At 47.4% G+C, this 24107-nt stretch overlaps 1 protein-coding gene across 2 annotated transcripts in view; it reads left to right on the top strand.

Annotated features, from left to right (window-relative positions):
* The first annotated feature begins 812 nt into the window (after positions 1–812).
* Positions 813–24107, top strand: part of PPP4R3A (protein phosphatase 4 regulatory subunit 3A) — a 306141-nt gene continuing 282846 nt past the window's right edge. For both annotated transcript variants that reach the window (XM_085626549.1, XM_085626548.1), the window contains exon 1: positions 813–1329. In XM_085626549.1, the coding sequence (XP_085482675.1) occupies positions 1188–1329 (142 nt within the window). In that variant the 5' untranslated portion in view covers positions 813–1187. The remainder of the gene's footprint in view (positions 1330–24107) is intronic.

Here is a 24107-nt window from a genome sequence, read left to right as displayed (position 1 = left end):
CGTCCAATTTCAAATTACTTCACATTTACAGAACATTTGAATATTTTCAATGTTACATTTTGCATCTTTTATTAATATATACTTTATGAATTTGTTAATATTACTTCATTTCTAATTCTAAGCAGTCGTGGACCCCCTTAGGAGTTGCGAATGCCCCTGGGTCCACCGCTGTACTAGATCAAGACAGTGCAATTCTTTGCATACCAGCCTCTAGACTAGACTCATTATGCTCATTATCCATCTAAGTGGCTGCCCTTTAGTTTGTTACAGGCAAATGGGAATGTGCCATTGCAGTTTCAGGCTGAGTTGGTTGTAATAGTCAATTTGCTTTTACGGTTTGATATGAACCTTTGTGATATTGTGCTTCCCTACTCAATACTAGGTCTAATCCATGATACTCACATGCTGGGCTGCTAAGATGTGGAGCAGGTCTATGTGAAGTCCACAGGCCCCAACTGTAGTGTTTGTTGTTTGCACCCGAGAGCCTTGTGTGGTGGCTCATTACATCATTACAGATATGAGGAAAGGCTTTGGTTGCACTATGCTGGTACCACAGGACCATTTATCATTTGGTATTGGGCTCCTTAGCGATTAAGTAAGGAGAGCGTGGAGCTGCTAACTCGGCAAACAATATAGTGTTATTTGGTACCGTGCCAGGATGTGCTGTGAATGCTTTGGTACACTAGGCCAGACTGTGCTTTTCCACACACCTCGTATCTAGTGATGGAGCAAGAAAGGGGTCACTGTCTCTTTAAGTGGCCGCGCGCCGCCCGTGCCGTACAGCCTGGGAGACCCCGTGACTGCATCGCCGCAGCCTGCGCCGAGCAGAGGAGGGAGCCGAGCGGGGGATCCAAGATGGCGGCTGCGTGACCGAGACCGGCACCGAGCGGACACACAGAGCGGGCGACGGGGAGAGGCGTCCAGGGCGGCAGACGGCACCCTCTCATACATTGCTGTTGCCTCAGCAAAGCCTACGCCGGCGACCCACTGCATTGATACAACTGTGGACCGAGGCGCCGGGGCCTGCAGGCCGCGGGGGGAGCACGGTGGCTACGGGCCTGGATTTATCCATCTGAAGGAGGTGGCCGATCTACTCCTGCCCAGGTCGGTGTGCTGCTCTCCCGGGGGGCTCTCCACCCCTGCCCCCCAGGGCCTGGCGCCGCGGGCCCCCCGGCCTCCTCTCCAGGATGACGGACACCCGGCGCAGGGTGAAGGTCTATACCCTGAATGAGGAGCGGCAGTGGGACGACCGGGGCACCGGGCATGTGTCCTCTTGCTATGTGGAGCGGTTGAAGGGCATGTCCCTTTTGGTGCGGGCCGAGAGCGACGGTAAGTGCAGGGTGCACTGGTGGGAGAAGTGGTATCACTAAGGTGGAGGGAAGTCCATGATACTGCTTAGAGGGGTGATACTTATGGCGGGAGTGGTACGGAAAAGATGATGCTTGGTGTATGGTATCTGTCTCAACGTGGGAGGTGGTATTGCATCCATTATAATGAGGTGATTAGAGGGACAACTTTGAATACCCTCTGTATATTCAGATGGGTATTTAGGAGAGTTCGACCGGAGATGGGGAGGGGTAGGGTGGATTACCAGGAAGGAGAGTATGCTCATTAAACTGAAGAGGTGATGCTCATAGAGAGAAGTGAGGGTTACAGTGATGACCAGAACACTGAAGTAGTGGAAGGCGTTCTCTTTGGTAACGAGAGGATTTTTTTCCAACGTAATGAAATCTCATCATAGGCTGCATGCCCATCATACTGACCGTGTTAAGGGGCACGTGCACATGGCACTCACCGTGGTAATGATCCCTTGAACTCATTAGAAGGGCATGAATCCGTAAGCCTGTCACGGAATTGAGAAAGAGGACTCGTGCCTCCAAGAAGGATTCAGGAAAGTGAATGTGTCCTAACACAAAAGGGATACAGGTGCAGGGCGAAGGGTCAAGTACCCTAGACACTGAATGGCAGAATGTGTGTGTGTGTGTGACACTGAAAGGAAGTGAGATTCTTGTAGCTGGCTGGAGTAAATGACTTGTGCCAATGCTACTGAATCCATGAATGTATTGCTTGCCCCCAGACACTGAACTGGGGTATGCTTCTCTTGCTCCTTGACACTGAACCGGGGGAATTGCTCTCTTGCTTCCTGACACTGAACCGGGGGAATCGCTCTCTTGCTTCCTGACACTGAACCGGGGGAATGGCTCTCATGCTTCCTGACACTGAACCGGGGGAATGGCTCTCATGCTCCCTGACACTGAACCAGGAGAATGGCTCTCATGCTTCCTGACACTGTACCGGGGGAATGGCTCTCTTGCTTCCTTACACTGTACCGGGGGAATGGCTCTCTTTCTTCCCGACACTGAATCAGGGGAATGGCTCTCTTGCTTCCTGACGCTGAACCAGGAGAATGGCTCTCTTGCTTCTTGACACTTAACAAGGGGAATGGCTCTCTTTTCCCTGACTTTGAACTTTAGGAATGGCTCTCTTTTTCCCTGACATTGAACCGGGAGAGTTGGTTCCTTGCCTTCTGACATGAAACGTGGGAATGGGATACCTGGCCACAACACTGAACCATAGGAATGGGTCACTTGGCTACTAAACTGAACCGTTGGAATGAGTAGTTTGGCCTCAACACTGAACCGTGGAAACGGGCCGCTTAGCCATAACACTGAACCGTGGGAATGGACCGCTTAGCCATAACACTGAACCGTGGGAATGGACCGCTTAGCCATAACACTGAACCGTGGGAATGGGCCGCTTAGCCACAACACTGAACCGTGGGAATGGGCCGCTTAGCCACAACACTGAACCGCGGGAATGGGCCGCTTAGCCACAACACTGAACCGTGGGAATGGGCCGCTTAGCCACAACACTGAACCGTGGGAATGGGCCGCTTTGCCACAACACTGAACCGTGGGAATGGGCCGCTTAGCCACAACACTGAACCGTGGGAATGGGCCGCTTAGCCACAACACTGAACCGTGGGAATGGGCCGCTTAGCCACAACACTGAACCGTGGGAATGGGCCGCTTAGCCACAACACTGAACCGTGGGAATGGGCCGCTTAGCCACAACACAGAACCGTGGGAATGGGCCGCTTAGCCACAACACTGAACCGTGCTAATGGGCTGCTTAGCCACAACACTGAACCCTGGGAATGGGCCGCTTAGCCACAACACTGAACCGTGGGAATGGGCTGCTTAGCCACAACTCTGAACCGTTGGCATGGGCCGCTTGGGCTCCTGACACTGAACCAAGGGGAATGGGTCGCCTGGCCTCCTGACACTGAACCAAGGCGAATGGGTCGCCTGGCCTCCTGACACTGTGCCAAGGCGAGTGGGTCGCCTGGCCTCCTGACACTGAACCAAGGGGAGTGGGTCGCCTGGCCTACTGACACTGAACCAAGGAGAGTGGGTCGCCTGGCCTCCTGACACTGAACCAAGGCGAATGGGTCGCCTGGCCTCCTGACACTGAACCAAGGCGAATGGGTCGCCTGGCCTCCTGACACTGAACCAAGGCGAATGGGTCGCCTGGCCTCCTGACACTGAACCAAGGCGAATGGGTCGCCTGGCCTCCTGACACTGAACCAAGGCGAATGGGTCGCCTGGCCTCCTGACACTGAACCAAGGCGAATGGGTCGCCTGGCCTCCTGACACTGAACCAAGGCGAATGGGTCGCCTGGCCTCCTGACACTGAACCAAGGCGAATGGGTCGCCTGGCCTCCTGACACTGAACCAAGGCGAATGGGTCGCCTGGCCTCCTGACACTGAACCAAGGCGAATGGGTCGCCTGGCCTCCTGACACTGAACCAAGGCGAATGGGTCGCCTGGCCTCCTGACACTGAACCAAGGCGAATGGGTCGCCTGGCCTCCTGACACTGAACCAAGGCGAATGGGTCGCCTGGCCTCCTGACACTGAACCAAGGCGAATGGGTCGCCTGGCCTCCTGACACTGAACCGAGGCGAATGGGTCGCCTGGCCTCCTGGCACTGAACCGAGGGGAATGGGTCTCCTGGCACTGAATCGAGGGGAATGGGTCACCTGGCCTGGCACTGAATCAAGGGGACTGGGTGGCTTGGCCTCCTGGCACTGAACATCTGGAATGGGTGGCTTGGCCATCAAAAAACAACAAGATTTCCTACACATGTATAATTCAATGTTAGGCGGTAAGTCCAAAATATTACTCACACTACAGACCAAGAGTATACTAAAAACTAAATTGATTTATTTCAAATGGTATCATTTTCATAAAATTAGATTTTTGTCTTTTTCTATTTTTGTCTTTTTATATTCTTTGAATAGCATACAAAATATGTGACAAAAGATAAAATGCAATGCATCCTAACCCAGCACAACGTGTAATCACAAAATAGAGGATGAAGAAAACATGAAGGGATCAAAATCTAACAGGAAAAACCATAAGAACAATTTTACAAGACATAGAATGACAAAACATCATACATTGTACATAGGCTATTACACAAAAAAAATAGAAAAAAGCGCCGACGCGCGTTTCGGAGATCCCAAAGAAACTCAAAAGGCTCCTTCTTCAGGGCGCATCATATTGGATTTTCTTTAAAAAACATATCAATAATACAGTTTCAGTTGTCTTTTAATTGTGGTGCCAGGTTTCAATAGAAATTAGGAAGCTGTTGAAAACTATTGGTTTTTAGAGGGATCCAAAGCTGGACTAGGAGCCCTAGAAGATCAGCCAATAGGTAACTTCTGTGGGTCAGTAACTACCGCCTTGGTATTGTGGTATGGCGCCCAAGAAGTTCTGTGTAGGTTTAGGGGCAAAGATTCCTGCAATGGTATCACGGTGTAAATGAAAATGACTGAAAATGACTTTCAACTGTTCAATGTATCGGGGACTGAAGATTCAGTTTAACCGAAGCTCAATCATTTAGCTCCGAGTACCGTGGCCGATTCCTTCCTCCATCGCGGTAGATCCCTCTAAAACCCAATAGTTTTCAACAGCTTCCTAATTTTTATTGAAACCTGGCACCACAATTAAAAGACAACTGAAACTGTATTATTGATATGTTTCTTAAAGAAAATCCAATATGATGCGCCCTGAAGAAGGAGCCTTTTGAGTTTCTTTGGGATCTCCGAAACGCGCGTCGGCGCTTTTTGCTATGTTTTTTTGTGAAATAGTCTATGTACAATGTATGATGTTTTCTCATTCTATGTCTTGTAAAATTGTTCTTATGCTTTTTCCTGTTAGATTTTGATCCCTTCATGTTTTCTTCATCCTCTATTTTGTGATTACACGTTGTGCTGGGTTAGGATGCATTGCATTTTATCTTTTGTCACATATTTTGTATGATATTCAAAGAATATAAAAAGAAAAAAATAGAAAAAGACAAAAATCTAATTTTATGAAAATGATACCACTTGAAATAAATCAATTTAGTTTTTAGTATACTCTTGGTCTGTGGTGTGAGTAATATTTCGGACTTACCGCCTAACATTGAATTATACATGTGTAGGAAGGAAATCTTGTTGTTTTTTGATAGTTAATATTTCCCTGGCTATTTCCTCACTGAATTAACTTCAGGGTCCCTCTTTTGTTTATTTCCCAATGGGTGGCTTGGCCTCCTGGCACTGAACATCGGGAATGGGTGGCTTGGCCTCCTAGCACTGAACATCGGGAATGGGTGGCTTGGCCTCCTGGCACTGAACTGCGGGAATGGGTGGCTTGGCCTCCTGGCACTGAACCGCGGGAATGTTGGTTTGCCTCTTGGCACTGAACCGCGGGAATGGGTCGGTTGGCCCCCTGGCACTGAACCGCGGGAATGGGTTGGTTGGCTCCCTGGCCCTGAACCGCGGGAATGGGTCGGTTGGTTGCGGCCCTGAACCGCTTGAATGGGTCTGGGTCAGTTGGCTGCGGCCCTGAACCGCGGGAATGGGTCGGTTGGCCCCCTGGCACTGAACCGCGGGAATGGGTTGGTTGGCTCCCTGGCCCTGAACCGCAGGAATGGGTCGGTTGGTTGCGGCCCTGAACCGCTTGAATGGGTCTGGGTCAGTTGGCTGCGGCGCCGAACCGCGGGAATGGGTCGGTTGGCTGTGGCCCTGAACCGCGGGAATGGGTTGGTTGGCTGTGGCCCTGAACCGCGGGAATGGGTCGCTCATCCACGGCCCACTGAACTGTGGGAATGGGTCGCTCACCTGCAGCCCACTGAACCACGGGAATGGGTCGCTCACCCGTGGTCCACTGAACCGCGGGAATGGGTCGCTCACCCGTGGTCCACTGAACCGCGGGAATGGGTCGCTCACCCGTGGCCCACTGAACCGCAGGAATGGGTCTGGGTCAGTTGGCTGCAGCCCTGAACCGCGGGAATGGGTCGGTTGGCTGTGGCCCTGAACCGCGGGAATGGGTCGCTCGTCCGCGGCCCACTGAACCGCGGGAATGGGTCGCTCACCTTCGGCCCACTGAACCGCGGGAATGGGTCGCTCACCTGCGGCCCACTGAACCGCGGGAATTGGTCGCTCACCTTCGGCCCACTGAACCGCGGGAATGTGTCGGTAACCCGCGGCCCACTGAACCGCAGGAATGGGTCGCTCGCCCGCGGCCCACTGAACCGCAAGAATGGGTTGCTCACCCGCGGCCCACTGAACCGCAAGAATGGGTTGCTCACACGCGCCCCACTGAACCGCGGGAATGGGTTGCTCACACGCGCCCCACTGAACCGCGGGAATGGGTCGCTCACACGCGCCCCACTGAACCGCGGGAATGGGTCCCTCACCCGCGGCCCACTGAAGCGCGGGAATGGGTCGCTCACCCGCGGCACACTGAACCGCGGGAATGGGTCGCTCACCCGCGGCCCAATGAACCGCGGGAATGGGTCGCTAACCCGCGGCCCACTGAACCGCGGGAATGGGTCGCTCACCCGCGGCCCATTGAACCGTGGGAATGGGTCGCTCACCCGCGGCCCACTGAACCGTGGGAATGGGTCGCTCACCCGCGGCCCACTGAACCGTGGGAATGGGTCGCTCACCCGCGGCCCACTGAACCGTGGGAATGGGTCGCTCACCCGCGGCCCACTGAACCGTGGGAATGGGTCGCTCACCCGCGGCCCACTGAACCGTGGGAATGGGTCGCATGTTCCATGACGCTGAATCCGGGGATGCGGTCACGTGCCCCAGTGATGTTGATCTTGGGGGAGGTGTTTGTGCGCCACTGACCTGGGGCAGGAGTTTGCACGTCCCTTGACACTGGCCCCACTCCCTGACACTAGCCTAGGGGAGGCAGGCGCGGCCCCCCCTCCCCCCCCCCCCCCACAACACTGACCTGGAAGAGGCGGGCACGACCCCCACCCGACGCTGGCTGTGGGGAGAGGAAGATCCGAGGAGAGAGAGGGTCGCTTTCCCCCTCCGCTGCTCTGTCCTGGGGATGGAGGGGGTTGCTTGTTGCCCCCCGACTTTGACCTGGGGAAGGAGGGGGGTCACATGCTCCCTAGCTCCAACCTGGGGGGAGTGCGTTTGTAACCCCTGGCACTGACCTGGGTGGAACGGCTGATGTGATACTTGCCACCAAATTATGGGAGGGGTGTATAGGCAGCAGGCCCTTTGGCACTGAACAGCAGGAGTAGGGGAGTGGACTGCATGTACCTGAACTCTAGGGTGAGTCGCATGCCCCCTGAAACTGAACGGGGGAGGGGGCAAGACAAGTGTCAGAGGCACTGAAAGTTGAGGGTCAGGTGTGTTACGTGCCCCAGACACTTTATAGTGGAAGCAGGTCATGAGAGTCTGAACATGAGAAGGATGTGCGTGCATCTTAATGTTGGAAGGGTGAACGTTCCATTGAGACTGAATGAACATGGAAGGCGTGTGTGAACTATTTGGGGAGGCAAAGGATGGGTGAATAGAGGTGTTGCTTCTGACAGTGAGTGCAGAGTAGTACAGAGCTCGGGTTCCTGTGATAAAGACCAATGCATGTGAGTAGTGTATATGTCATAACCCTGATGAGGAGGATACCTACGTTCTTAATATTTAGGATGGGGTGTTTGCTCTGTCACTGAAGAAAGTGGCATTTCCAGAGACTTTGGAAAAACGATTTTCTTCTTTGCGGAACACGGGACAGGCTTTTAATCACTATAATGAGCAAGAGGCAAAAACACGTGCCTCTTATGAGTAGGGGGTAAAGAACGTTGCCCATCGTCATGAATTTGAAGGAAGTGATGTTGTCCCTGGTAATGTGAAGAAGGGATTTCCTTTGTGATCACGAGTAGAAGTGTTGGGTTTTGCCTCTGACGTGTTTAGTTGATGGGGTATGGTCCTAATCATGTGTTCAGTTTTAAGTTTTGATTTAAGAACTTATTTAATTCTGTGGTTTCTAGTTACAGTTCCCTTGAGTTGGGCTAGTTGTGGCAATGTACCAGATTCTGTTGGTTAGTAAAAAGAAAGCCTAGAAGTTGGTTAATGGTATTCTTAGGACGTGACAACTTGGTTTCTTTACATATAATTCTATTGCTGCGCTGGAACATGTGTGTGCCATGATATTCTTTGCCATGAGAAACTAGGGTGTCTGACTCAGATCCTTAGGGGCAGTCAGTCAATGTTTTCCTTTGATATTGATGCTTAGGGGAAGGGGTACTGATAAAAAAGTATATGGGTGAAAGGGAAAGGCGGAAGGTAGCTACCCGTGAAGAAAAGGGAAACAAAAAAAGTAACTAATTCTGGCAAAGCCAATATGTTTGACGTTGGCATTTGAGTGCTCACAAAAGCAATAAAAATGCCTTCTGCGGTGCAAACCACTTGGAGGATTACTTTGTGTATATAATGCATGGGTGCAATAACAAATAGCATGTCTGAGTGTACTTTCAGATGTGAAATATGCATTCCAGTGCAGGAGGAAGGATATACTAAACAGACAGTAGAAAAGTGAGATCAAAATGCTGTTAATGGATGTATTTTAAGATTTGATTAACAGTGTCTCATACCAATGTCTGCAAGCTGTTGAGCCAAAGTCAAAGGAGGTGATTTCAATGACCTCTATACTATGCATACGACAGAGTATGTTTTCAGTGAGTTGCACAAGCTCCATTACAAGTCAAGCCAAAAAAGGAGGATTTTTGGGCAAAAAGGTGAGTTAAATGAAAACCAAAATGATTATTGACCCAATGAAAAACATATGGTGCCATTACAACTACATGTTATTAGTATATGTGCAGCATATGCCTTCAGGTATTGTGACCTCCTTAGCTTGTGTATATTGATAGTGAGTGCAAAGGTTGCATGCCCCTAAACCCGAGGTTGAAGAAGTAGTAGGCAGCTGCATAGGAGGCAGAGTTCTCCAAATTTCAGTCAGGGCATGGCCTATAAATCTGGGGGTGTCATTGATCTCTACAACTGGAAAATGGAGACTGTGATGAAAACCAATACATAAACATTTTTGAAAAAATTTTTGGGAGGGGAACTATAAGAAAAGCAAGCATTGGCATAGCCAATAGGTCTCGCCTTTGGGAACCTTATAAGTGTTTAGCAATGCAGTACATTATCCCCCACTGCTGGGAGGATCGACGAAGTGAGCTGATCGATGGGCCCTGCGAGAAATGGCATGGATGAGAGCGATGTGTTCGCAGGGAAATATCAAGATGGGGAAGGCCCTGGGCTCAGCGTGAAAGGATGAGGGCGGTGTGTTGACAGTGACATTTCAGGATGCGCAGAGCAGTGGAATCAGCGTGAAAGGAAAGGAGACCGGGTGAGAGGGATTGGCTTTTGTGTGAAAAGTGAAAGGAGAGAGAAGCTGCCCGGTGAAGCGGAGAGCCATGGGTTCTGGGTGAGCTGGCAATGGAGAGCGACAGGCTCGTGTGACAACTGAAAGTAGAGTGGATGGGAGGGTGAAGGGTGTTGGGTGAAAGGACAGAGGAATGCAAGTATGGAGGGAAGATCATTTGAGGAGTGCGATGGATTCGGTGAAAGGACGGACAAGGACGTGGAGTTGGTTCGGTATGAAGTGAGTGCTGCGTTGGGATGTGAGTGAAAGGGGCTTTGCTGGCCTGTGCTGCTTGTGTTAGGGGCTGAAGGCAGTGACAATGCTCCATGCGAGGACAGGACTGCCGAAGGACAGCGAGCCATGAAATGGGTAGTGTGCAAGGGAGGGTGTGGAGGATGGAGAGCATGCGGCGGGTGAGGAGGGAGGCTACATTATTGGAAGAGAGTGTGAAAGGGCCTTTGCTGGCCTGTGCTGCTTGTGTTGGGGGCTGTTCACTAGGAGAGGGCTGCTAGAGGACACCCGGCCGTGAGGTGGGCATTGTGCAGAGGGATGGAGAATGGGTATTACTCTGTGTGAAGAGGAAGGCTAAGGCAGTGGAAGGGAATGATGGGCGTGCTTGCGTTCTGTGGGGCAGATATGCCTGTGGTGTGGGGAGCTGATGACACCCTGGGTGGGGGGGGGCTGGGCTAGGATAGCGTGCACATTGTCGCGAGAGGAGGGGTGGATGGTGCCCGTGTCCGGGAACGACAGTGAGATGAGGATGCATGCACTCTCGGGGGAGGAAGTGCTTGTAGGTGGGAGGGTAGCATGCGTACCCGGGCAGTGTGAGGGGACTAGAGCGCACCACATAGGAAGACCGAGGCGCTGGATGGTGCATGCGCACGTTGTGCAAAGGTATGTGCTGAGGAAGGTGAGATTCGAGCATGGGGAGGGCAGTAGAGGACACCGATGTGTACGTAGTAGTGTCAGGTTCAGGGTATGGAAGGGTGTAGGTGCCCACATTGTGCAAGGTGAACGCGCGGGAGGGGCAAGCTCGCAGATAAATGGAATAGGAGTATTGTGAGTAACAGGGCAGACTGAGGGCACTGGTGTGCACATGGCATGGAACAGTGGAATTGGTAGCATCATTTTATTTTATCTTTCATGTCTTGGGAAATATTGTATGAGTATATGATTTTTTTTTGTGTTGTATTAATGAAAAAGGAAAATAAGATTAAAAAAAAACAGTGGAATTGTCCTGGTGCCCACATGCATCGTTCGAGGTGGGGGTCACCGGAGGGGGGGGGTGCACTGCAGGTTAAGGGCGCTGAGATGCACATGACATGCTCATGATGTAGAGTCGTCGGGTGGAGATGACCTCATTGTGCTCGAGGGGGAATCTGGTAGGACTTGCACGACAAGGAGGAGCCTATTGTTCAGAAAACACTTCTCTCCCTAAGAATGGGCCGCGGGGCTCCCACACCCCCACTTTATAAACAAGCGCAGCATCAATCGTTGCTGGAGACATTGATGATTTTTTTCAGGAAACGCGTTGCCGCAATCTGTCTACAATGAACGCAACCGCAGATAGTAACAAGTGCGGGCGCGATAATTCGAAACAGATGGCGCCGCTGCTCGTAACCGCAAGCCGGATACATTTCCTGGGAAAGGTGGGACATTCAACCGCATTTTCCGAATTACGTGCTGTCTTTTTACAAAGACTCACGCAAAGCCCAATAGAAAAAAGGCTAAAAAAAAAAAAAAAGCACGAGCATGTGAAAAGTCCTGAGTGATTCCAAGAGGTTGTTTTCCTAGAGCAACGCATGCGCGCTGTGCTAGGCTCGACCTAAAAAGTGGAGGCAAGGTGGTGGTCTGACAGGGTAGGCTTATTGTTTTAAGGATCAGCAAATGGATGGCATCTGAATGACTAGTCTTATCTAAAACCCCAGTGATCTGCCTCTTTAAAGAGTGACAGATGCTGTAGGGTAACAGACCTCAATGTGCTCAGAAATCCAGAATAACTACCAGCTAGATTTCCCTAGGACATCTCATTGGGGCTGGCGTGAACAGAAAGGAAAGGGCATCGTCAGTCAGCCATTAGGAAGTCATGATGATAGACATGGGAGATGAACGGGCGAGCAACAGAAATGTCTGTGAGGGCCCAGAAGTGAAGGAGCCAAAACAAGCAGGCCTTGGACTCCTGCCTTCATCCGTCCTCCTTGATTGTTATTTACCTGTGAAACTGTTTGTCTAAGCTATGGGTATTAGGAGAACCAATCACAGAATCCAGGTTATTAACTCATCTGTAAATCATGAGTCGCCTCATTCCAGGATCCTATGGATTTAGGAGACATACGATTTCAGAGGAGAAGAAATGCAATTGCCCGTTGAGAGGACTCAAATCCAGATACCCCACTAAGTAGCCACGGCAACAGTTGGCAAAAGAAAAATAGAAAAACGAAGGAGAACTCTGGAGACTGCACCACAAGGTCTTTATTTGAATAGACTTCTGCTGTCAGGCCAAGTATTTTCTCATCCTCTAATGTATGTTAGTTTGAGGTCTTTTCTATGGTCGCATACTATGCATGAATATGGGTGGCGGACATGCCTAGTATTGTGGTTTCTAGCACGCAGTGCTGCCCTCTTCCCAACCAAGCTTTCCTGATAGATGAGACTACTTAGAGTTGTCTCAGATCGATTGAGTTGTGTGTCTGACAATATTATCTACATTATGCCTCTGTCCATGTATACTAGACAGGCCAAGTTTTAGAGTACCAAGCCTGATATTCCAGGAAAATGCTAAGCTTAATGGTTTGCTTGACAATGGCTGTGAGCATCCTGCATTTGAAGGGTAAGGTGATGCTGGCATGAACAGTGGCCAGTTTATAGAAATCGGTTGTCTAATTCCCCTTCCTAGTCTACCTTCTCCCCACCCCAAACCACACCTCCATTTATGCTTTCTGTCGTGGACGATCTAAATGGACTGGGGCTGGGGTCCAGGATATTGCATAAGTTACAGGGGGGTCAGACTCTGCAGGCAGGCTGTTCTACATGGCAAACCGTGGGCCCTAGCTTTCATTGTTTTGATATATCGGATACAAAGCAATGTGAATAACACATCAAGTGCATCACTGAATAGGACCAATGTTCCTAGAACCAGAATTTGTGATTCCCCTGCCAAAGACGAAGCCTCCAATCAAAGCTTCATTGGATAGTACTACGTATCAACAAGTACTGTCTTGGATGGTGTTCCTCCTCATTCCAAGCCAGCAGGCTGTGTAACTTACTTCACCTACGTATAAGGAAACAAAAAGAGCACTGCAAAGCAATAGGCCTAATTTAACAAACAATCACTGTATAATGTAGGCTTCCTTGCCTTAATTACATTCCTGTTTTTGTTTCTATATGAAATGTTTCGGTTGACAAGTGAGCCTACATTATGATACTTTCCATGTCATAGAAAAAATAGTTGGACTACAATTAACTTTTTTATTACCGCTTAACCTTCATTCCACTCGCATGCAAAGACAAACAGGAATACAGTGAAGGCAGTTGAGCCTTCGTTAAAAGCCAGCTGTTCCTTCTACCGCATGAACTGATGAGAAGCGGCTAAGATGGGCAGAAGGAACGATGGGTGACACATGGGAAAAGAGATGTGAGGGAAGAACAAGAGGCAAAAAGAAAACGAGAAGATACAGTAAGTTAAAGAGAGGGAATGTTAGACAAGAGGAATGAGAGGGAGGAGCTAAGAGTGACGCAGGTGGGAGGAACAAAAGGGATGTTCTTGCGGGAAGAACAAAGTGACGCGGGAGGGTGGAACATAAGAAAGGCACAGGAGCAATAAGGAGTGATGCACGCGTAACAAGTGGGTGGAAAGTAGCATCTGCGTGAGGACACTAGGGAAAGTGCAGGAACTGTTATGAGGATTACATGTTCATCATAACAAACACTTTATTGAAGGCAAAAAGATAAACCTGAAGAACCAATTGCATCAGGTAAGACAGCACTATTTCTATGGGATGAACCAAGATGTTTGAGAAAAGTCTTGAGCCAATAGCTAAAAAAAGCTGGTAAAAAAGCGCTTGAAATGGACTTCTGTTTAACTGCTGCACTGTCAAAACGCAGACCTAAAAAAACAACCCGCTTTCAGGAAGCCTGAAATTTTTACTTCATGCTAACTCAGTAACCTCTGCATAAATACCATCGGCCTGTGAATTGCAGTGCAAAACAACATAGCACATTTCCAAAACAATGCATTAAGTGCAGTCTCTCTCCTGTGCCCTTTAAACTTCCCAAATTCTTCTCACGTAGGACTCTGTAACCACATGCTTCTTCAACCAAACATGCAGGCCCATCTGTAATTACACTGGGCAGTTGTGTCACAAAAAAAACACTAGTGACTGGTGCGTTAAACAAGTACCACATAACACGTCATATCCGCCGGTAGGTACGATTTTCCATAAAAGGAGGTTACGTGCCCTCAAAAACTGAAACTTGTTGCCTCCTCCTTTTTAGCTCACTCTGTAGCAAAAATAGGGAAGATAGGTCATAATTCGCCTGCCTTCATTATTTAGGTGAGTCATGGATTACTGTTGTGGGGCCACAGAGTAGTGCTTAGAGTGATCTTCCCACTGTAAAGAAGTGAATCAGTCCAATGGAGGGTGAATAGCCTCTGACATTTCATGATCTAGGAGGTTGCTACCTCATAAGTGTGAGGGATCTCTCCCACCCACTGGGCGAGGCATCTTTGTCGCTGGATGCCTGGTAGGAAAAGGATAGAATTTGCCCATTAGGAGCAGAGTAAGGTAGGTCTTGATTGAAGAAAATGTGATTAGCACCACTCTTCTGCTTGTGCCACTGTGTGAAGGGGTTGACCTGTTCCTTGGGACTCAGGGGCTGGTTTGGATTCTGCTTGCCAATGATCTGTTTAGGCGAAGAAGTGGAATAGTTTTGGGTGAAACGTTTGCACTTTCAGAGCCACTTTGTTCTTTGCATGCTCTCCCATATAGTGGATGAGGCTGCCCTGTATCTTGGTGTCTGGTGGGATAAGGATGGAATCTGCTCATTAGAAGCGGAGGGATGAAAATTTGGAGTGGAGAAAATCTGATTAGCACCAGTCATCTTCTTGTGCCAGTGTGGTAGGGACGTGACCTGTTCCTTGGGATGCAGGGCCTGGTCTGGAATTGGCTTACTGATGGAAATGATTAGTTTTGATGAAGAAGTGGAATAGGTTTGGGGGAAACTTCTGCACTTTCAGACCTGCGATATTGGTTTTGGTGTGCTCCATCTAGTGTTGTTGCTGTGCAGGGATTTCATTCCCCCGGGCTACATTAAGTTCAGGTTAGTGCGGACACGCAGATAAAGGAGGCTTCATTTGGGGTCATTTTTTGCACTGATGATTTCACCCCTAGGCTAAAGAAAGCAGAGACTGATGCTAATGCACGCAGGTGGTGCTCCAAATGCAAGCCCGCTCGGCCCACGACCGTCGCCAGCCAAGCTAGTGGATTTATGAACGTCTCCGGGTAAGATGTCCTATAGTTTGGATGACTTGAAAGCTTTTAAAGATGTTAAGGTCTGTAGGCAAGTATTGAATGTTTTTGGTCTTAAAGGCCTTGTTTCTTGCCTTCAATGTCATGTAGTGACTAATATTACATCGTAGAGGGCCTGTGTAGAGGAAAAGAGTGTGCTTTCGGTCCTGGTTTTCCAAAAGTGGGATCCAGGGGGCTTCTCTTCCGCAGGCCAGCTTCAAGGCATATTCAGTCAATGTATGCTTTCTCCCTAAACATGTGCCAGACACATGAGATTGCTTCTTCTAAGAACCGGGGTTCAATTGTTCTTACCGAAACATGGATCTCAGACCCTCCTGTTCATTATAATGCAATTTGCGGTCCATCCAAATTTTTGTATCCATTTTATCGATTGTTAAAATAGTAAAAGGGGCGGGGTTGCCATACTCTACTGCTTAGAATATACTTGTACTGTCTGTAAGGCATTGAAGTTGAGTCTGGTGAAAGGTTTTATCTTTTCACTTAAACTTTCGGCCAATTTCTCCCTGTCTGCCGAGATACATGGCCAACTTTAATGCCTTTGTAGCGAAAGTGGCCATCAGCAGTGCACAATTTACAAATTTTACTATCTTGGAGGATTTTAATATTCATGCCAACATAGTGGAGAGGTCTGGCACATCTCAAATTATTCATGCCTTTGCCTCCTTAAACTTGGTTCAAAAAGACTATGGGTTACACATGCGGCTGGCCACACTTTGGACCTCATATTTACTAATCTGTCAGAATTACAGATGAGGGTACCAGCGCCACTTACATGGATCAATCATTATTTGGTCCGGCTACCGTCTAGGTCCCCTCTTTATATGCCACGTCCCTGTAGCTCACGCCCATGGCCTATAAGAACCCCTGTTTTTAAAGGGGAATCTTGATCAAGATGTCATTTCTATCAGCAACTGGCTGCATGCCATTGTAGAAACAATCACACTGGCTAGATGGAGCGTGTCAGCCAGATCACTCATCTGCTCGTTGGTTCAAAAAAACCAAATGTAAACCTTTGGAGGGACGCTTGAGAAAAAAAATCATAACATTGCTGATGATGAGATTTATTCAGCTCTAAAAGTATATCATGAACCATTTGTAAGGCCCAAGCAGTCTCCCTCTGAACTTTGCGGAGTCATTTCCCTCTTCTTTCAAGAGAAGATTAAAACATTTAATGCCGATTTCTCTGAAGATGAAACTCATGCTGGAGGCTCTGACTGTTCCTGTAGGAGCTGCAGAGCACCTGGCCTAGTTCTATCCTCTTTCGATAAAATATCTTTGGAAACGTTGGCTCAGTTAATTTCAGATTGTCGTTCTGGCTCGCCTTTAGATCTATGTACCCTGCAAATCTTAGCCAGCGCGAGTCCCATTTTGTACCTGGTTTTAAATGACTTGTTTAATTGGTCACTACAACAAGCCTTGGTACTCAAGAGCTTGAAACATGGACAGTTGTTTCCTTTGTTGTAGAAGCCCTCAGCCGACGATGAGGTCCTGGCAAACTTCATACCTATCTCCCTTCTGCCAGCATTTTCTAAAATTTTGGATAAACTAATCAACAGATTACCTGTTATCTGGAATCCAGTATTCTTTTGCCTAGCTCTCAACTGGGATTTAGACTATGTAACAACATGGAATCTGCTTTGTAGAAGTCTCAGAGTTTGTAAAGCTGAATTTAGATCAAGGAAATGCAACCATATTGGTATTATTAGATCTCTCAGCTGCCTTTGACACTGTATCCCATCAGACATTGTTACAGCTTAGCAAATTGTAGCATTTGCCGGCCTGCCTTATTGTGGCTAAAATCTTTGCTGTCTGATTGCTATCAATCTGTGTATTTGCTTCCTTTTACATCTTCTATCAAGTTAATTAAGCAATGAGTCCCGCAGGGCTCAGCTTTTAGCCCTACACTGTTCAGTGTCTATATGGCCCCTCTAGTGGAGCTCATTAAGCTGTTTGGTCGAAAAGTGGTGTCCTACGCGGATGACTTTCAACTTTTGTTATCCTTCTCTGAGGTTAACATCTAACTGCAGATTGAGTGGAAAGGAAGATGGTGGATTGAAGCCGCGTGGGTGAAGCTGCCTCTGTGCTTCTCTTGCTAGACCGCCAGTAAAACACCGCATCGGATTGACAGCCTCCCGTGTCCCGGCAATGTATGCGCTAAGGTCCGGGTTGCAGTAATGGACCTACAATATCACGTACTTACTTCTGGATTAAGTTAAACAGCTTTGCTAAATCTACCTCATTACTACCGTGAAAAAAAAGATTAGCGCGAGTCGCGCTGTACGGTGGTCCATCCAGGCAGCATTCAGAACGCTGCCGGCAGCAAGAACACGAGCACCAGCCAAGCGTTCCAATTGCTCCCGCGCTTTCAGAGATAGACAACGCTTAGCTGTGCTATCGGAGGAAGAGGGAGAGTCGAGGAACGAAATGGCTCTGGCGCGCGCCAAAGGACGGCGCAATGAAGTCCCAGTCTTAGCCCCTGTTCCAGCTTCTGGCAGTACAGCAAGTAAAACCGCCGTCATTTCTGACAAAGAGACACAGGGAGCTGTGCTAACAGTCAGCCAACAGGTGAGCCAAAACTGCTAAACCTGCTAGCACATACTCTAACTGATCATTCTCTGGCTGATGGTGATGCATGCTCCGGGTCTACAGTGGAAGTTGGATCCGTCTTACAGACTGGGAAACCGATTTGGAAGCCCATTATGAATTACTCCGATCTTGTGGATCCGAGAACTCCATTCCTGGTTTTCAGATGGCCAAAGTACTAAATGCTGCAGTACTGGACAGTAGGGGGAGCGAGGTTGGTGCAGCTAACAAGGACAATGACAATAATGAAAGTGCCGAGAACTTTGAGAATGTGCCACCCCTATCGAATGCTACTGTTAACTTTGAAGTCGCTGACAAAATAATTGAACTGGCAGTGAGCAGCTCGGCCAAAGATGTGATATCGGAATTTTTCACTCATACTGAGTCTAATGCTAATATTGAGCTATTAAGTGAGAGGAATAACGTAGCTAGTATGGCTAAGGATGTAGAGTCTGCTCAAACCCCAACTGTTTCAGACATGGAGTGGTTTAGTCTGGCGCAGGGACCGGAGACTAGCCAATGCAATACTCCTGGTGGAGGGAAGGGTGCAAAACCTAAAAACTCTAGAACGGCTATGACGAATAAAGTAGGCAAAGGCCACGACCGGGGGGTAAAGTCAACAGCTACTGATGCGACCGGTCGGGTAAAGAGGGCTTCAGCTAAAGTTGGATCTGGGGTCAGCCCATTGCACAAGTGGGTATCCCAAAAAGGTAAAATGAAAAACATTATACTGAGGCTGTCAAACGCTAGTAATACAGCAAACTCTCCTAATGAAATATCAGAGGGGGAGGGAGACGCAGCAGATATTGAGCAGCAAGGTTTAATTAAAACTCCATAGAAGCCACTATCTGTTGTTGCTGGCTCATTGTCAACATCTTTAGTCTTTTCCCTGGCCTCAAGCCCTGCAGCTCTGTCATCAACTTTATCGGAAATTGGTGCTTCTACTGACCGTCGGGAGGCAGCGGCGGAGGAACCCTCACTGTTTACTATTATGCAAGCATTGAGCATCCCGAGAACAGAAGTTCAGGAATGTTATCAGCAGGCCAAAGCAGACAGCAGCGAAATCAAACACGCACTGATGGAGGTAACATCTAAGGTTGGTCAGCTCTCTTCCGATGTCATTGATCTACAACAACGAGTTGCTGCCGTCGAAGAATCCAGCACGTATACAGTTAATTTAGCAAAGGCACATGACTCTCAAATGATGGTAATGCAATCTAAGATCGAAGACCTTGAAAATCGCCAGAGGCAGCAGAACTTGTGCATTTTTGGCATCCCAGAAGGAAGGGAGGGTAATGGCTTTTATTGTCTGTTTTCTTCAAAAGGCCTTTCCAGATTTGGCTGATTGGGACATGGATACTCAAGTTCAACGGGCACACAGACTGTCATTATGATTACCAATTACTCATGGTGGTCAGTCTAAATCCAACTTTGCTCGGCCAATTCTTGTGTTTCTGGGCAACTTTCTATTACGTCAAGCTATATACTTTAAGGCACACCCAACAGCATCAGTCAAGGTGGATTCAATGTCTATTTTTGTGCGTTCTGGTTTATGCAAGACAACAATGGACAAACGGTGGAAGCTTCGTCAATTGATGTATCCTTTCAAAACTGTATGTTAACAAGTGTTTTTACAGGAGCCGGCTAGTCTTAAGATCTTAAAGGATGGACGGCAGCATTTTATCTTTAATGAATTGGATGCTAAGCAAGTGTTGTCGAGATAGCAAGCAATCTGCAAGGAGTGAACTTAAGTCTTGAAGTAATGAATATTGTACTCTGAGAGGTTATGAGGATATGAGGTTATGGAAAGGAGTGAGAGGAAGGGAGAGGGACAGGGTAAAAGTTTTGTTTAGTACTCTCGATAATTCTTTAGTGTGCTGTCTTTTTTCTTTTCTTTCTCTCTCACATAGGCGCGGGAGGAATAGGGAGGATGGGGCACGGTGTCGGGCATGGGGGTCGGTGGGGGGAGCTCAGAGAGGGCTTCTTTGCTAAGCTGTCAATCACTCTGGGACAGCAAGGAAGGGGGCGATTCCTTTTCATATGTACTGGGGAGGGGAGGGAAAGGGAGGGGTTTTTGGGATAGGGGGGGTTTAAAAAGCCACAACTTAGTTAAATTTAACCGGGCAAAGCACCGGGGTGGGGGGCACGTAATTATGATACTGATGACTGGACCAGGTTTATAAGTTGAGTTCAATGTGGGAATTTAAATGCATGTGTTGGAACGTAGCGGGACTTAATCAACTTGGCAAGCGACGGCTAGTAACAGAAGAGTTACGTGTATTTAAACCTCATATCTTGGGGCTTGTGGAAACGCATATTGCATATAAGGATAGAGCCTTGTTAAAACAATTGGGATATGATGTTATTGTATGTACATCGCAAACAATTTCCATTCGAGGGGTGGTCCTATTAAAATCTAGGAGATGTCCGGCTATTGTCCTCCGGTCACTTGCCGACTCCAAAGGGAGATGGGCAATCTCTCAAATGACGATCCACGAGCAGAAGTTTACAATATGTATGGTATATGGCCCGAATATTGTCTGTCCGGATGTCATATATCAATTAAGTTCTGAATTATTGGATTGGTCTGGTGAGATGATCGTGATGGGAGATTTTAATTGTATTCTGGACCGAAAGATTTATACTACTAATACTATTGCTCGTGCTAGAATGTGTACGACTAGGGTTGCAATTTTAGAACTACTTCACCTGTATCAGTTAGAAGATTCTTGGAGGAGGTTATTTCCGAATATACCAGGTTATACTTTTTATTCATTTCCACATAAACACTATTACAGAATTGATATGATATTTGCTAGTAATACTGTTATAGAGAATGCACTTGTGGTAGTATGCCCGAAATTTACATCTGATCATAATCCGGTTATGCTAACGGTACCATTGCAGTTAAATATCCAGAAATCAATCAAGGATTTCATTTTTCCGAGGCACCTCCTTAGTAATTTGGAATATGTGGAGTTTATGCGTACGGTACTTGAGGACTATATAGATTATAACCTGGGCTCAGCGACAATAGCAATAGTATGGGATTGTTTAAAGGCATGTGTAAGAGGGGCAACGCTACAATACATTATTAAACAAAATCGGCATGGCCATCGCCAGACGGAGCAGGAACAAATGCTTTGCCTCGATCTGGAGCAGCAACATGCCACAGCCATTGCCACTCAAAACGTGGATGAGCAGCCGATTTATCAACAGGTTGTTGAGGCAAGAGCGAAACTAAAAAGAAGGTTGAGGGATAAAATTGCAGATAATTATAAGTATAGAGCCAAACAATATGAATATGGTGAAAGGGTGGGCCGATTGCTGGCTAATCAAATTGCAGATCAAAAGGCCAAATCACAGGTTAAACTTAGCAAAGGCATAGATGGTTTAGTCTACACTAGGACTAGGGATACAGTAGAACAATTTAAGCTATTCTATGCTGATTTGTATAGCGACCCAGTCGGTTTTGATCGACAAATTGCTGCAGATTATACAGGAGTCTGCAATGCAAGTATTGGACCTATCGCTTTCTAAATCTTTGCAAAAAGATGTCAGCCTGAGGGAAGTTGAGGAAGCAATTAATGCTCGGCCCGCTGGCAAGACAGTCGCTGAGGATAAGATTCTGCTTGAATTCTTTAAGACTTTAAAAAATATATTGACCCCCATCTTCCTAGAGCTAAGCAATACGATTATGCAAGAAGACGTTGTCCCCCCCCCCCCTCTTGGAATGCAACTAATATTGTTGTTTTTCCAAAAAAAGGGGAAACCTATAGATCAGAGGTCTTCAAACTTTTTTAGGTTGAGCCCCCCAGCTAAATTTTTTTAGATGTTGCCCCTCCCCCGCACCACCTGATAGAAATGTTTGGAATCTGGTACAGTACATACTCGACCACCATATTCAGGGGTAATTACAATTAAATAAAAGACATATCCATCCAAATGCCCTGCCCAAACACCTATGGATTGTTATTTAATGCACACCTCTAGGGTTGTAATCTATCCTTTGGTAACATGCATCCATCACAAAGTAGATGAGAAAAAAAGTGAATTGAACATACTAAATGAAAATGAAATGAAAAAGGTGAAAAAAATGATGAAAGTGAAGAAAAAAAACGGAGCGTAGACAAACATCATTTCATGATGCACATAAACTAAAACCTTTGACCGCATCTTGATGCTACTCGACATGCTCGGTGTCAGTGAACCATCACCCGACATTAAAACCAAAAACGTGCTGATACATCTCTATGTTCGGGAGCAACATCGTTACAACATGTTTCTCAATCGCAACTTAAATGTGCAATATACCTTGAACCGTATCCGCGCCCCATCTTGCCAAACACATAAGTGCTAATGTACGGTTAAATGACCATGAGCGTCTCCAGAGTATTTGATTCATCCCACGTGACAAAAAACCATAAAACTAAACAAAATATGATATCTCATTACGTGCCCTTTCTCCAACCCATAAAAAACCAGCATTGGCGTAGCCAATAGGTCTCGCTTTTGGGACCTTATACACTATGAGATCGATGGCCACTATGCTACTCTCACAAAAGGCAATACCGTGAGGTTTCCGTTCAAATTATGAACCAAGGAATGCCCGGTGACTATCATATCACTACTTGAAGATACTAATAGAAAATTGAAATACAGTAACAGCATTTGTTTCAACCTATAAGTTGATTTACAATCATTGGGCGGACAGATCTATTTATACCAGGACAACATGGTCGCAAATACTATATCTGTTCGTTTGTGGAAATGTAAAATACCCTGAAGAAGTTCTCGGTGGCGAATCAAACGCGTTGGCTGTTTGTATTGTTCTAAAACAAGAGAAAGAAGAACATGAATCATTAATAAAGATGGATATTTAATAAAGATGGATATTTAATCATTCGATGGACTCAATGTGGACTATTCGACTATATTGAATGATAGTGGTGCAATCATGATATTAGTTCATTTGTTCTATTGACCCTCTGTATCGGGGTGGTCCCTTTGGACAGAAAGTACCTTTGTGATTCCTGCACACGGAAGGATTTCTGGTTCTGGTTAGGAAATATTTTTTGGTTGAATACTTTGATTTGGTGCCTATTGCTCAGTGGTCCACTGTCCGATTTGTGTGTGAACAGTTACTCTCATATCCGTTTGCAAGCACCAATAAGCCGCAAAGCCAGCATTTACACATAAATAACAACATACAATGTCTTTCTTTTGTACTGTTCAAAAGTGCACCAGATTTACAACCTCGGCTACAGATTTGTGGTTTCTTGCGGTGCAAGTAGGCCTAATGTGGGCTTTCCAGCTCGTCTCCCACCGCTACTGTCCAATGAACCTGCATCTGGCCATGAAGTGTGAACAGCTGATGCAGCACCTCTCCAAAACATGAACATTGTGTGTGGGCGAAAAGCCTGTCAATGCTTCATTTCCAGCGAGGAAAAGGTGGCCTACTAAATAACACCTTTAACTCCCTAGAAAAAGACACAAATGTATTACTAAAACAAACCTTGCAATAACTGTACAGCTTTGAGTGAAATGAAATAACGCCACAGCTGTAAGATCTGGCAGCGGCGCGCGCAGCTGCCTTGAGTCACGGGTGGGGTGTAGCAATGGCCCCCTAGAGCAAGAAGGGAGCCATGCTCTCTCCTGCATTCCGAGAAAACTTAAGCGATGCCTTGTATACGCCCCGAGCCAGAGCCCTGGTGGCAATTAACGATGCTCTCCAGGCCACAAGCAACTGGGCTAGAGGCGACACATCCCAGTATGGTATGGCCCTATTATGATGCCTAAAGTGAGCTAGGCGCTCGCCCCTAAAACATACGGTGCTCTGCAGGTCACGGATTCAAGCAAGGCTAACCCGGCATTTTATTTCTGTGAAGTGGTTAAATAGTAGCACCTGTAATTTACATAGATTAGAAACGGCAGAATAACAGTGTGAGATAATATATGTATGTGTGTGTGTATACACAAATACATATACATACATACATATATAAATAAATAAGAGTTCTCATCCTTATACATAACGCCTTGCTTGTAAAGACGGCCTCTGGAGCAGACGTTCGCCGGGCTACTCACCAGACACTCCCACAGCAGAACCGTCTCTTGGCGTGCCACATATGCGACCCGTGTAAATCCAATCCCTTTTAACAAGATGGGAATCTGGGACTAGCAGGCTGCAGGCAGACTGTTGACAGTAGGCGCAGTAACCCACAGAGCTATCCTGCCGCAACATGCTTTAAAAAGTCTGTAAGGGTCAGTGAGAGCTCT

The sequence above is a fragment of the Triturus cristatus genome, chromosome 9, assembly GCF_964204655.1.
Source record: "Triturus cristatus chromosome 9, aTriCri1.1, whole genome shotgun sequence".
NCBI classification, from domain to species: Eukaryota; Metazoa; Chordata; class Amphibia; order Caudata; family Salamandridae; genus Triturus; species Triturus cristatus.
Note: the sequence above shows the minus strand (reverse complement) of the source record. Positions and strands in the feature narration are given on the sequence as shown.